The sequence below is a fragment of the Rhinopithecus bieti genome, unplaced genomic scaffold (genome assembly GCF_001698545.2).
Source record: "Rhinopithecus bieti isolate Rb0 unplaced genomic scaffold, ASM169854v2 scaffold_12573, whole genome shotgun sequence".
In the NCBI taxonomy this organism is placed as follows: domain Eukaryota; kingdom Metazoa; phylum Chordata; class Mammalia; order Primates; family Cercopithecidae; genus Rhinopithecus; species Rhinopithecus bieti.
Window position 1 is genome coordinate 1,043,887 of NW_016807321.1, and position 14,465 is coordinate 1,058,351.

The 14,465-nt window shown below is 49.9% G+C and overlaps 2 protein-coding genes across 2 annotated transcripts in view; both read left to right on the top strand.

The window, feature by feature from the left end:
• The first annotated feature begins 2,624 nt into the window (after positions 1–2,624).
• GID8 (GID complex subunit 8 homolog) lies at positions 2,625–6,765 on the top strand. The gene is made up of 4 exons (XM_017881216.1): positions 2,625–2,754; positions 4,139–4,335; positions 4,645–4,842; positions 5,869–6,765. Exons 1-4 carry the CDS (start codon positions 2,637–2,639, stop codon positions 6,040–6,042), a joined length of 687 nt encoding a protein of 228 aa, XP_017736705.1. The 5' UTR covers positions 2,625–2,636; the 3' UTR covers positions 6,043–6,765.
• A 7,314-nt stretch (positions 6,766–14,079) lies between these two features.
• Positions 14,080–14,465, top strand: part of SLC17A9 (solute carrier family 17 member 9) — a 16,191-nt gene continuing 15,805 nt past the window's right edge. Inside the window, 1 exon segment of the mRNA XM_017881219.1 lies at positions 14,080–14,307. Within this exon segment, the coding sequence (XP_017736708.1) occupies positions 14,249–14,307 (59 nt within the window). The 5' untranslated portion in view covers positions 14,080–14,248.

Below are 14,465 nucleotides of genomic sequence, written 5' to 3' on the forward strand. Positions count from 1 at the left end.
TGCGGCCGGGGTGCGCGCCGCCCCGTTCTGGGGGTCTTGGAAGCGCCGGCGCTGGCAGGTGCGGAGCTGGGGCGTGCAGTGAGTCCCGGGCCGGACGGCCGTCCCGCGCCGGTGCCCAGAGGGCAGTCAGGGCTCAGCCTCCAGGCGCGCGGCCTCGGGGGCCGGTGTTCAGGGGCGGTCCCTGCCAGCCTGAGGGGCGGCGGTAGCTGTCTCTGTGGCGGAGCGACGTCTGTAACGAGGTCTTTTTAACAAAATCTGCTGCTTTAAAGCAGAAACCGAGCGGGTGAGGACGTAAACTGTGGCATGGAAAGTAGGGTTTTCTTCTGTTGAATCTTGTTATGCTAGAGTTTGAGACTACCGAGTTCTTCCTGCTAACAACAGGACGGGCCAGTTCTACAAAGTTGTTGCTTTTTATGGGCGCATGTAACTGCCCGGAGTGGAAGCGCTGTGAGTACCGATCACCGAATGGGCTGAGAGAAAAAGGTGCCTTTTCATAGGGACCTCTTAACCTTGGTCCTAGGGCCGTGCGCGGTGGCGGAGGTCGAAGTGGGCGGATCTCTTGAGCCCACGAGTTCGAGACCAGCCGGGGCAACAGCGAGACTCCCGTCTCTGCTGAAAATAAAAGAATTAGCCAGGCAGGGTGGTGCGCTCCTGTTGTCCCAGCTCCTGGGGAGGCTGAGGTGGGAGGATCGCTTGAGCCTAGGAGGTCAAGGCTGCAGTGAGCCATGATCGCGCCACTGCCCTCCAGCCTGTCTCAAAAAAAGAAAAAAGAAAGAGAAAATGGGTCCTTAAGTTACATTTAATTGTCATGAATAAAAATTTGGTCTCAGTGAGTTTTGCAATTGATTATGAGAGAATGGGTGTTCGTGTGTGACAGCGACTGACTCCTGGTTTCTCCTCCACTTTACCTGCCGCTCCGCAGCAAGTTTTCTTCTGCTGGTGCCACTTTCTCTGCTTGACCTTCAAGGATGGCATCCTCCAAGTAATGACGATTCTCATTCCCTATCTACCCTCACTCTATGATCTTTGCTGAATTCTTGACTTAAAATATTCCTGTGCCCCCCCCCCCGTTTCACTAATTCATGTTTTCAGCAGTGAGCTCAGGATCTGTAATCCAGATACTTGCTTGATTTCTCCAGCCACATGTCTAATAGTCACGTCAAACTTGCCCTGCTCCTCAAACCTGTTCTTCTTCCAGTCCTTCCTCCTTATTTGTGGTCCCATCTTGCAGGGCCTCTTAGGCTTGAAACCTGTGACCATCTTCGATTCTTCCCTTTCTTTTGTCCGGTAATCTTCTGTCCAGCAGCAGCCATTGACTCTGTGGCCGAAGCATCTTGATCTCACCTTGCTCTCCATCTCTTCTGCCGATATTCTCTCTCACTTGGGTGTCTCCCTAATGGATTTGCTGCTCAGCTCTCACCACCCTGCATTCATCCAGTTTTCAGCCAAGAGACCAAAGTTTTTTAATTTATTGAAACACTTCAGCAGTACTTTGTATAAAGTAGCATCGTATAACATATGTATCAGTGATAAAACAAAGACCGAGTGGACTGTGGCATGCCCCTGCCTGTCTCAAGTACTTGCCCATTCTCCCATAGCTGCAACACCTGCCTGGGGCTTCAGCCATTTGCCCCTCCCACAGGTAACCCCCTCCTGAGTGTCAGCTTTCATGCCCTTGTTTTAAAAAACAAAATAGGTTTGCCACATATTTGTTGCTAAAGCACATACTATATATTTTGTCTTGTTGTTCCTAATAAAACTCAGGCCACATTTTGCCTCTCCCTCATCTCTCTTCTTTCATTCAAATTGTTTTATGAGAGCCGTCCGTGTGACTTTATGTGATGTTCATTTATTTTAACTGCTTTATGAAATTCTCTTGTGTGAGTACATGACCACTGTCCCTTCTCAGCAATGCTGAAATCTAAACATCTCTGAAACCAAAGTTTCTGGTTTTGTTTTTAACCTATTTGGTGGCCAAAACCTCACCAGGTGAAGTTTAATAGCCTCTACTACTTAGTATGGATACTTAACACATTACACTGAAGAAATAATGTCTGATGATGGGGAGCTCCCCCAAACTCCAGTGAGGCTGTTATATGGTAAATTGTGCCAAATAATCGTTGTACATTGAAGAATTCTGAATTCCAAAACCCATCTGCCCAAGGGTTTTAAACACACAGTTGTTCTGTGTGCCACAGTCCCTTGGTCCATGCTGCTGTTGAAGGAGTGCTCAGGTGGGTGACTTCCACATTTCTGCCGCTTTGAACAGTGCTTCTTTGAACAGCGTTGTCTGTGTTTGGTGCATCCTGGTGAGTTTTTCTAGAATATAAATGTATTAAAAGTAGAATTCCTGGATTGTGAGGAGCACACATATTCAGCTTCATAAGGAATGCCAGATTGTTTTCGTAGTATAGTCCATTCTCCTGATACCACAGTAGAAAAGTTCAAATGAACTTCTTCTTTGCTAAGCACTGGCGTTCTCAGTCTGATGGGTGTCCCATGGCAGCGTTCTCTTTCAATGCATGCTCAGTGTGGGATTCTCTAGCTCACAGCTCTCCAGCCCTACCCTTTGCACCTGGAGGAGCATCTAAACCCCTCCCTCAGCTGTTATTTTTTTCCTGTAGAGATAAATCAGAATGAGTTATGCAGAAAAACCCGATGAAATCACGAAAGATGAGTGGATGGAAAAACTCAATAACTTGCACGTCCAGAGAGCAGACATGAACCGCCTCATCATGAACTACCTGGTCACAGGTAATGGCTTACAGCAAGGATGTTGTTGCGCGAATGTGATTCTCCCTTTTTGAACACATAAGGAGTGCTGTAGCCCTGAGGTTTGACGACGTAGTTATTTGTGTTCAGACATTATAAAAACACAATGCTAACCTGATAAGTTTGTAAATTATCATATGAAAGATAACCTTTTCTGAAGATGAGATTATTCCAGGTCTCTGAGCCCTAACACAAACCCATTTCTCAGCCTTTGACAGTTTTACAGTTAGTCAAGGTAATTGAGACTGTTGTGAAGTAAGTATATTTAAAGCCCAAATAGTTGATCTCTTCTGGCCAGTCTGCTAAAGTATGGTGGCCTGTTTCTAGAAGGTATGCCCAACTCAGAGGGCGAGAATGGGGAAGGGCAGAAGCGTGCAGAGGGAAGTAACACTCAGGCTGTTCTTGATGTCGGCGGGAGGAAGGGCAGTGCTTTATATGGCGAGAAAATAGATGTTTTAAAAGGCATGACATGAAAAACCTCCCTCCTGTTAGTCCCCGTTTCGTACTCCCAAATTAATCTCTGTGAAAGTTTTTAGGCCAAACATGGTGGCTCATGCTTGTAATCCCAGCACTTTGAGAGACAGAGGAAGATTACTTGAGCCTAGGAGTTGGAGATCAGCCTGGGCAACATAGTAAGACCTTGTCTCTACAAAAACAATTTTTTAATTAGCTGGGTGTGGTGGCTTGTGCCTGTAGTCCCAGCTACTTGGGAGGCTGAGGTGGGAGGATCACTTAAGCCCGGGAGGCGGAGGTTGCAGTGAGCCAAGACTGTGTCACCGCCGTCCAGCCTGGGAGAGTGAATGGGACCCCATCTCAAAAAAAAATATTTTTGGAAGGTGATGAGGAAATTTAGGCCTATAATTATGTCGGGGGCAGGGGAAGGGGCACACATGCTGGCTTTGAAAAATTGTAGACACTCTTAAGAGGTGGGAGTCACCAGGCCACTGCAGGTGGAGCTGGCCATGGAGGGCTCCTGTGCTGTGGAGGCTGAGCCGGCTGTGGAGGCTGAGCCAGTGTGACTTGCCTAATCTGGCACCAGAGCTGCAGCTGCTGGCATCTGGACCTATTATCTATCCTCAAAGGAGCCCACACCAACACACTAGGCCAGCAGCCATTCTGACCCCTTTGCTAACGGATTAGAGTTTTTGGATGGGATAACAAAGAATGAAGTATATTCTTCTCATTTTCTATATGTATTTTGAGAGCATGACTTGTAAATTACAAAGATATTAATACTGGGTTCTTGAGAAAGTGTGGTTCACATTAGAGGTGATTAATTGAGGCAATTGGAGTTTCTGGAGATACAAAGTCTTTGCCTTAATTCCTTGCTAACTTTCCTAGCAGTGAAGATGGTTTTTCTTTTCAGAGGGCTTTAAGGAAGCAGCGGAGAAGTTTCGAATGGAATCTGGGATCGAACCTAGTGTGGATCTGGAAACACTTGATGAACGAATCAAGATCCGGGAGATGATACTGAAAGGTCAGATTCAGGAGGCCATCGCCTTGATCAACAGCCTCCACCCAGAGCTCTTGGACACAAACCGATATCTTTACTTCCATTTGCAGGTAAGTTTCAGGAGAGAGCAGTCTGGTTTGTGGATACTTGATAAGTTAAAGTTATTTGCAATGATCGAGAAATAAGTAGGCTAATTTGCTTTAATGTTATTTTAATGCATGTGGGGGGGAGGGGTTTGAGTTTGCTCTTTTATGTAGTTCAGAAACTATTTTTTTGTTTTAAAAATGCGAATTTGATAACTCAGAGATGCAAGAAAAGTCTTCCCTCTGTGATGTACTTTTGATGGGGACCTGGTACCACCTGCCCTGAGTCCCTGTTTTGGGTGTGTGTGGGTCAAGCTTGTCTGTCTCTGCCTCCAGCAACAGCATTTGATCGAGCTGATCCGCCAGCGGGAGACAGAGGCGGCACTGGAGTTTGCACAGACTCAGCTGGCGGAGCAGGGCGAGGAGAGTCGAGAGTGCCTCACAGAGATGGAGCGTACCCTGGCGCTGCTGGCCTTTGACAGTCCTGAGGAGTCACCCTTCGGAGACCTCCTCCACACCATGCAGAGGCAGAAGGTGGGGCCCACCAGAGGGAAGCTTTCTTCCATTCCCAGCGTGCTCCGGGGGGGCTTCGCAAAGACACCAAGTGTGTGGCTTTGTGGTGTGGACTGAGAGGTGGCTTCTGTGCCTGGGATGCTAAGTGGTTCCCTCATGACTTTTTTTTTGGAGGTAAAGTCTTGCTCTGTCGCCCAGGCTGGAGTGCAGGGATGAGATCTCGGTTCACTGCGACCCCCGCCTCCTGTGTTCAAGCGATTCTCCTGCCTCTACCTCCGGAGTAACTGGAACTACAGGAGTGTGCCACCACGCCCAGCTAATTTTTGTATTTTTAGTAGAGACGGCGTTTCACCATTTTGGCCAGGCTGGTCTCGAATCCCTGACTTCAGGTGATCCAGCCTCCCAGAGTGCTGGGATTACAGGTGTGAGCCACCGTGCCTGGCCCCTCTCCGGCTTTTAATCTTTTGTCAAACTAGGGACAACAGACTTGGTGACCGTTGCAGAGTATTCACACCCTTTGCTGATTTCCCATGTTTATCTGAACCTTCTTCCTGTTTAGGTCCCAAGTATTTTTCATTTAAAATCCTTTTTTCTGAAACTTTTCTCTCCTCACTGCTGTTTTTGTCTGGCAGAACATGACAGCTCCTCACCTTCCCAGACCCAGATCCCTCTTCCCCCAGGTCCTCTCCTAGGGCTCTGTCCTCCCTACACTGTCTTGGAAGGATCGCCTGTCCTAGAGTCCACTTGAGATGCTTTCTTGAGGCTTGTGAGGAGGGTGCTGGTATGTCCTGCTACGCTGGTCTTGCCTCTCCACAGTCCCCTCAGCACTTTTTTCAAGCCTTGCTCGTGGCACTTAACTGCCATCGAGGCTGGATGTGACATTTGCCGACCAGACTGTGAGCTTCCCCAGGCAAGGACTATGTGTTTCATGTCCCGAGAGTGTCTTGCAGTTAAGGGCTTAAACTTTGTTTAAACTGCATGTTTTTAATAGATTCTACTGGTGCTCTGCGTGTGTGGTGGTTTTTATCAGATGTATTTATATTCTAGGTGTGGAGTGAAGTTAACCAAGCTGTCCTAGATTATGAAAATCGCGAGTCAACACCCAAACTGGCAAAATTACTGAAACTACTACTTTGGGCTCAGAACGAGCTGGACCAGAAGAAAGTAAAATATCCCAAAATGACAGACCTCAGCAAGGGTGTGATCGAGGAGCCCAAGTAACGCCTGCGCTTGTGTGGTGGACCCAGCACCACCCCTGCGTCGTGGGACTTGCCTCAGATCAGCCTGCGACTGCAAGATTCTCACTGCAGTAGAGAACTCTTTTTCTCCCTTGTACTTTTTTTTGACCTGGCATCTTTTTTATAGGGAAAAATGGCCTTTGTAGGCAGTGGAAAACTTGCAAGGAAAGCTGCCGTCTCTTTGGCAGTCTGATGCAGAGCCTGCACTCTGGCACTCGCTGAAGAATCTGGAAGGCTGCGGTTTGCTCTTCCAGCGTTCCGGGGGCCTATGACTGCTGAAGGATTTGGTGGGCCACGGAGGGCTGTGCTGTTAGGCTGCATCCCTCTCAAAATACAGGAAAAGCACGAATCATGATTCTGCTTTCTGTTAGCTTAGGCAGACATTGGGCCTTCACCTACAAATTTTTCCTTACCCCAGTGGTTTTTTGTGTGTGTGTTTTTTTTTTCTTCCATAGAAAAAAATATATAAATTTGTAAATCCTAATTCAAAGACAGCTTGTGTGTGAGGGCATTGAGTTTGATTTGTTTTCCCTTTGGTCTGGGTTGTGTGGCTTTTGGGAGATGCGTGTGAGGGGACTCTGTGTTTTTTAATTTTTTAAATATATATTTTGGTGCTGTGTATGGTGAGAGACTTGTTCATAGTGGATCAATGAACCATCTCTTCTGGGCAGTTTTGTTGAAAATAAAGGTTTCTCTTTGATTTCAAGAATGACCAAAATGGCCTCTAAAAGGTGTTAATCATCTCAAATGACCTTTTGTCTTTGGGGCATTCTTCCCCCTGTGTTAGTGGCAGTGGCTTTTTCTGGTACCTGCAGCTAAAAAGGCCACTTGGCCCTGTGCTGAGTGAGCAGCCTTCATTAGAACGAGGCAGCCCTTGGGCAGTGGGGACGCAGGGCCCCAGCTGGTGGTGTGCAACTGTTGGCAGAAGGAATGCGTGTTCAGCCTCAGTGATCTGCCCTTCCGCATCTCAGCAGCATCTCATCTTCCATTGTCAGCCGGCTCTGTGGATGTCCTGCTTCTGTTCACTCACAGAACTGTCCCCTGCTCCATGGTGGGCAGGAGGGAAGTGGTGCAGGGCTGTGTGCATTGCCTGCGAGTCGGGACAGTTGATGGGCACATGGCCATGGAGCTCTGGGCGCAGATGTGTTTGGATTCGTTGCAGCGGAGCACGGGCACTGTTGACCCCACTGAGCAGTACTAAGTGTTGGTTTTGTGGATGTTCATGGGATTGCTGACCCATCCAAGGGCGTCCTTTGGAGCCAGTGGAGCCTGCAGGTGCATCTGAGGGGCGAAATGCTGCTAGCACTTGAATCTGGGATCTTGCCTTATTTTCAAGGAGCAAGGCATCTTGACAAGCACAGTCTGGGTGTGGTGGCCAGCTCGCCAGTGCCTGAGCTGGTCAGGTCAGCTGCCTCTGAGGGACCATCCTCACTGAGCTCCTGCATCCCTTGAGTGTTGATCACGAGGTGTCCACAGCATTGTTCTCATCTCTGAATGATGCTTCCTTCTCCATTGAAGCCTGTCGAAGTTGTGTTTTCAAGCCCTCTGCTTCTCTTTCCAGTAGGTAGGAGGTTTTGGCAGTATTTACTTTTACCTAGATGGCTTGTGTAATCCAGTAAGAGATGCAAAGGTAAAATTGCTGCAGTTGTTACAGAAACTTGGTGGCCTCCAGACTGACTCATTGGCTGCCCTTTGGGTTTTGTGAGGATGCAGTGCTGGGGAGGTGGTGCTTCCCTACCCCCTAGAAATGCTGCCTTCCAACTACCGCTCTCCCAGATGTGACCTTCGCAATTATTTCCTCTGAGGTTTGAGGATGAAGATAAGTTGGAGAGAAAGAGAGTAACTGATAGGTGATGAAATATAGTGGAAGCTAGAAGAAAACTGTTAGGTGAGAGAGATACATCTGCATGTTTTCTTCAACAACAGCAGATGATTCAGCATATTCCTAATTACCTTTTACTATTCGTGTATATAAGATAATTTACTTGCATAATACATAATCAATTTGACATATTTCTTAAAACTAGAGGGTGTGAGAAGCACAGCAATGGGAAGTCTCTCCACAAACTGGGGGACATGAGTGGGGTCATCACATGCCTGGACTGTCACTCTGTGGCTGTCACGTGAAGTGCTGGTGTTGATTTCCAGTTCAGCCAGTGGGTAGCTGATACGCCGGTGCCAGCATCCAGGTGCCAGCATCCAGCGTGAGCAGACGTCGGGGAGACTGGGAAGTCTCCGAAGTTACTGCCTTCCTTCCCTTCGTGTGAGGGGCCACACCTGATTTTCTCGCGATCTGTTAGTGAACTGGAGATCTTCCAAGGAAGTGCTTTGCACGCTTTCTCTCTCTGCTCCTTTTTACAGTCTTTGTCTTTGCAGCAAGCAAATGAAATTAAGCCACTTTGGGATAATGAGCATTCAGTATAATTCTACTTTGTCTCATTTTTACTTGGTCTCATTTTGGATCTCACTGTTGTGTTTATAAAAATGTAGTCACATTTTACAGAGTAGTTTATTCTTTTCATACTTTCTGGTGGAGAGTGCCTTGAATAAAAATGTGAGGATATTCTGGTACTCTGTGTTCCTGATGCATGAAGTTGGGTGAGGACAACCCCTAGTCTGGAATCTTTGTGACGCATAGCGTTATTGCAAGGCAAATGGGAACTAACAAATCTTGCCATTTGAATCAGGGTCTCCAGTTTCTAGAAAAGGCAGACACTGGTTGGGACCAAAGTCTCCATGGTGCGTGACTGAAGACTGGTGGTTGTGTGTGTGAGGAGCCCCCAGAAGCCTCGGGGAGGCGGAGCTGCTCTTTGCATTCCGTCAGGACACGATCTGAAAGCGTAGAGAAGATGAGTTGAGGACCGCTCTTCTAAGGCCATGTGGCGTCTTTGCGTTCTTGTTTCTATTTCTGTATGTTGTTAGTTCGGAAGAGTGGAGGAGCTAGGGGCTCCAGAGAGAGTCTTACACGTGTTGAAGACATCGACGTCTTAGGGAGTGTGGAGCTGCATTCCCTTCTGGGCTATTACTGCTGAATCTGAGTGTGAACAGACCGGGCGGAAAGCGTGGTGGCCAAGCGGTCTGTGTGCTTCCCCGCTGATGGAGAACGTTGCGTTGTTCACAATAGGGCCTGACGGGTGTGGACGCACAGCAGACCCATGGCTGGTGCAGCTGCCTGTTGCCATCTGTCTTCAGGAACTGCTGCTCTGTTGACTTTTCTATTCTGATACTATGCGTGTTATTTTTTATAACAGGTGTGTTTTTGTTTCAGAAATATGTATTGCTTTTCTCATATTTTTTGCAAATTGTATTGTCAACATTGGTCATTTAAAGTCCTGTATGAACCATAACCTGTTGTGGTACCTTTGTACATGTTTGATTCTGTATACTTTATCCCAGCGTGGCATATGTGCCCCCCAGTATCTTCTGAGAAGTGCAGAATAGGTTGCTTCTACTGCCTGTTCTTAATGTAACAGTAAAAGTTTTCACATTTTTCTCAGAACTGTTATCTGGAAGCTCTCTTTTTTTCTAAGGATATTTTAATAACATACTAATGCATTTGTATTGAAAGTTGGTATCTTGGAATGGAAGGACAGAAGCAAGCTCGCCTCACAGAACTGTAGTTGGCTCTCCTCACGCTCTGACAGTGCCGCGCCTTTTAGTTTGTGAATCTGTGCTTGTGTGTGTTTAATCTGAAACCTATCAGCTGCTGTCTAGACTGGGGCACTTAATGTTTCATAAACTGGTTTCCTTAGTGTGAAGGAAATAGAACTTTTGAGCTACCCATTGCATGATTTTAAACGGATTTGAATAGCCTAAGTAATTATTCTTTTTTTTTTTTTTTTTTGCTTAATTAAAATTTCCAAGCATATTAAAGACGGAGGGAATATGCCAGCACACCCCAGTATCCACCAGTCAGCCTGACACCCACCACCACCTGCCTGAGCCCCAGGCAGGAGATAACCACAGGTGTCTGATCCTGGGTGGCTACCATGCTTTCAGGTCCATGAGCGCTTTCATGAGTGGAAGGCAGTTTTAGGGTTCTTGGAAGGGACTCAGACGGACCACTTCAAGGGCCTGAGGTGAAATTCAGAAACTGCCTGTGCACAGAAGCTGAGCAGTGGGCATCATGGAGCAAGGCGTCAAACACTTGGATGTTTGTTGGGTATCAGAGAACAGGGAAGGCCTCTCCTCACCTGCTGCTCCTCCCTGTGTGGCAGTGGCATGTCACAGTGTTCTTGACGTCCACACGCCTCTGCCAGTCCGTCAGCCTCACGGGTCAGAAGGCAGCACGGTAGTTCTTGGTGGAGGTGGGCGTCACCAGGAATGCTTTAGTGTGAGCTCCCACACTACAGTGTGGAGGCTCACACCGTCCTTGCACACGTACACGTGACCTTCCTGTCTTGCATATTCTGCCCTATTTTGGAATGCCATCCTTGCCTGTAATTTTTCACTTCTGTAAAAGTAGAACATGGGGTTTGAATGGGCCTTTGGTGTAACTTGCTATGGCAAGAATCTTCTAAGAGATGTGCTCTTTGGAGGTACAATGTCCTGAGCTTGTTTGCCTTTTCCAGAAGCCACAGAATGGCTTTGGAGAGAAACAGGCCAGTGCTACAGAGCCACCGGCACGAGGCACCTGGTGCGCAGGAGCTGAAGTGCAGCCTGTGGTTAATTGGTAATAATCATGTCCCCGCATCTGTGCCTTGGGGGCTGTTTCTCTCATTTCACACCCTGGTATCCACCAGGCAGCCTGGTGTATGTGTGTGGAGAATATTTAAAGGGAATGTGACGTTCTGGTTTGTCTTCAGCATTTCATTGTCGCCTAGTTGGAAGGCCAGGTTGACGGGTCCAGATTGTCCGTAGTACAGAAGACCATTTGTCAGGTGAAGTCCGTAGACCCACAGGCACAGCTATAACCAAAAGAATTCACAAAAGGAGTAACAACTGAAGGTGAGTGGGTTTCCTCCACAGGCTTTCCCACGTTTTTAAATGCAGGTCGCGTTGCAGGCTCTTCCACCGGCTGTCCACCCAAACAAGGCAGTTGCTCACCCCGCAGGCTCACTTTGGAGATGAAGAGTGCTGGGTGCAGCAGCGCCTCCTGTGCTTGGGTCTCTGTGTATTTGAGATGGAATTGATGAGCCTGGGAACCAGGAAGAAGCGGTGGAGTTGCTATTGCCTTGAGCTGCCCCTGTCAGGCAAGGTCTCTGCCTGGCTGTGACTTCTGCTTCCTGGAGACACATCCGCAGGCGTTCCTCACACAGACGAGCTTTTCTCCCTCTTGTGGATCACGGTGTGTGACTGACAGCTTTGATAATTTTCCCAGCTGGCTTTGAAAGTGAAGCAGGCTGACCCGTCACCAAGGATTCTCTGCCACAGAGGGTCTTGGAGGATCGGGAAGAGGTGCTGGCAGTCACAGCAGCCCCGGGTTTGTCCCTGCTCGTTTATAGATTTGTGTGCCCATCCAGTCCTCACTGGGCCCTCCAGTTTTAGAAGTGTTGAACACTAGTGCTTGTAAGATTCGAACAATGAGTTTACAGCACTGAAAAAAATGAACTGCTCCAGCACCTTGAGGAATGATTCTCTGTATAGCACCCACATCGCACTGAGTTCATTTGTCGTCATCACAGAATTCATCTTTCTGGTTTCGAGCACCGTCTTCTGGTTTCGAGCACACAGTTCCTTGTCTTATTCCAGTCTGCTGTTGACAGGATTAACTCAGCCCGAAAGGTGCCCCTACTTTTGAGGCAGTTCCTGCACGTGATGTCCAGTGCCGTGTTCTCCCCTCTTGCTGCTGCCTGTCAGTCATGGCGGAGGAAAGTCATCTGTCAGTCTCCTTTTTACGGACTTCTTGTCTTGAGAATTGTAGTTGGGCTGGAAGGGTGCAGGGCTAAGTGGGGTGCAGGGAGGAGCCCCAGGCCCAGGGCTGGCTTGTCTTGGTTTACAAGAGGCTATACTGGGCTCTCCTGAGGCCTCTGCAGCGGTGTATGTAGGCAGAGGCCAAGCAACGGGAGCCACGCATGTAGTGAGGCATAAATTTGCTTTAAAAAAAAAACTCTCTAGCATCGTCTCCCCTTAGCAGCACTTGAATAAACAAGTGGAAGTTAGGTGGGCCAGACCAACAAGAGGGAGGAACGCAGCCCTCCAAAAGCAGAGGCCAGTGGGTGCTGGCTGTGACTGCCCTGTCCACAAGGTCACCCACTGTCCTTGAAAACCCAGGTGTTGACTGTCTACTGTCCGTACATAACTTTTCACCTTAGGCCTCAAAGATGCTTGGGTGCGGGGCAGCTCTCAGAATCAACCAGAAGCCTGGAGAGTCTCCATCTGGCCACCACCAACACCCAGCTTTATAACGTCCCTGTGAGATGGACCCTTTGCCCACCCACCCATCCCTGCACGGCCCGTTCCTTCAGCTCATCCAGCCTTCACTCAGGTGTCCAGGGGTGCCTCCTTAGCCCAACCTACTTGAAGTAACACCCCTTCCCTACCCCTTTCACTTCTTTGATTTTTGTCTACCTGCCCCAGAACATCAGCTCCAGGAGGAAGGGGACTTTGGGTAACCAGATGGCAAATGTCTGCTGCAGCGTGATCACAGATCTTGGTAGGAAATCACCATCACAGTGAATGGAAGCGAATCACCGCAAAGAGGATGCTGTTGACAGCCATACGTTCAGCAACAGTTTCCAAACTTTCTGGCTGTGGGCTAGGGCTGTTTGGGGCGATAAACCTCTCTCTGCCACCATCTTTTCACCCTACCCTACATCAGGGTGGATGAAAGCATGGCCTTGCTTTTTAAGGGGCTGTGTCTTTAAGATCTGTTCAGCACTAGGCTCTGGGAGCAGGCTCTGCAGTGCAGTGGGTTGGGCTGTTGGAGACCTGAGGGCTGGGGGCTGGGGGGAAGGAGCCCTGTTGTAAGTGCAGGGCCCCACCTTAGGTGTGTCTTCCTCGGCCCCTGGGTGGTGGCTGCTGCGTGGAGGGTGGACTGAGGTGGGCCCTAGTGGAGGTGGGGGTGACGCCTGAGGAGCAGGCCCTGCCCCTCCTGGGGAAAGGCTGCATGGTCTTGGCCTTCCCCTGCCGGCTTCGTCCTCGGCACGGCAGCAGGAGCATGCAGAGTGGGGGTCCCACCCCATCACCCCTGCCCCTGAGCCCAGAACCTGACCTGTGATGGGTGCTCAGGGCACCTTTAGTCCAGGATCCCAGGGGCCAATGACAGCCTTCACAGGCATCTGCTGAGAAGACACTGGCCAGCGCTGGATTTGCCCAGCTCTCCCAGGCTTGGTCCAAGAGCTCAGGAGTGGACCCATCCCTGCCCTGAGAGATCCATTTTAAAAGTCAGTCACCCTGGACTTTTACTCTCTTTGCACTTGGTTAAGACTTTATCCCTAGCCGGGCGCAGTGGCTCACACCTGTAATCCCAGCACTTTGGGAGGCCGAGGTGGGCGGATCACGAGGTCAGGAGATGGAGACCATCCTGGCTAACACGGTGAAACCCCGTCTCTACTAAAATACAGAAAATTTGCCCGGCCTGGTGGCGGCGCCTGTGGTCCCGGCTACTCAGGAGGCTGAGGCAGGAGAATGGCGTGAACCCGGGAGGCGGAGCTTGCAGTGAGCCGGGATCGCACCACTGCACTCCAGCCTGGTCGACAGAACAAGACTCCATCTCAAAAAAAAAAAAAAAAAAAAAAAGACTTTATCCCTAATTTTATTTGATTGGTGAGGTGGGGACTGCCATCACCCACTATTTTATAGACAGAGGACAGACGGCCCTGTGGCTCCCTGTGGTGTCCAAAGGATGGGCTGGCACCTCTGGGACCAGGCTCACCACCAGGGCCCTTCTCTGAAGCCCCAGTCTTACCGGCCTGCTGCTGGGAACCCCCCTCTGCTCCGACACTAACTTCAGCTGGGGCTGAGCCAGGGTGTGTCAGACCAGCCAGGGCGACCGTCGGCCCCGCTCCCATGGGGCAGCAGGGAGGGACGTCAGCAGGGTGGGGCGGGCACCCAAGTGGTATGCCCCGCCCTGCCCCGCTGCCCGCCCTGGTGGCCGTCTGGGGCCGACAAGTCCTGGGAGAACCAGACGGAAGTGCCGCTGGGACTGACACGTGGACTTGGGCGGTGCTGCCCGGGTAGGTCGGCCTGGGCTGGGAGGCAGCCCCGGGACACAGCTGTACCCACGCCGTCTGAGCACCCCAAGCCCGATGCAGCCAACCCCAGACGAGGCCCGGAGGGACAGGGCCGGGGACAGCCAGTGGTCCAGGTGTGGCGGGGGTGAGGCGAGCGGGGGAGGGGGTGGGGAGAGCAGTTGGGGTGGGGCTGTGGGGAGGGAGCTGAGATGCTGCTGGGTGGGACGATGCTAGGTGGGGAGCGCTGAGCTGGGCGGGCTCCTCTGGCTTCGGGGCTTCCTGTGTTCCTTTT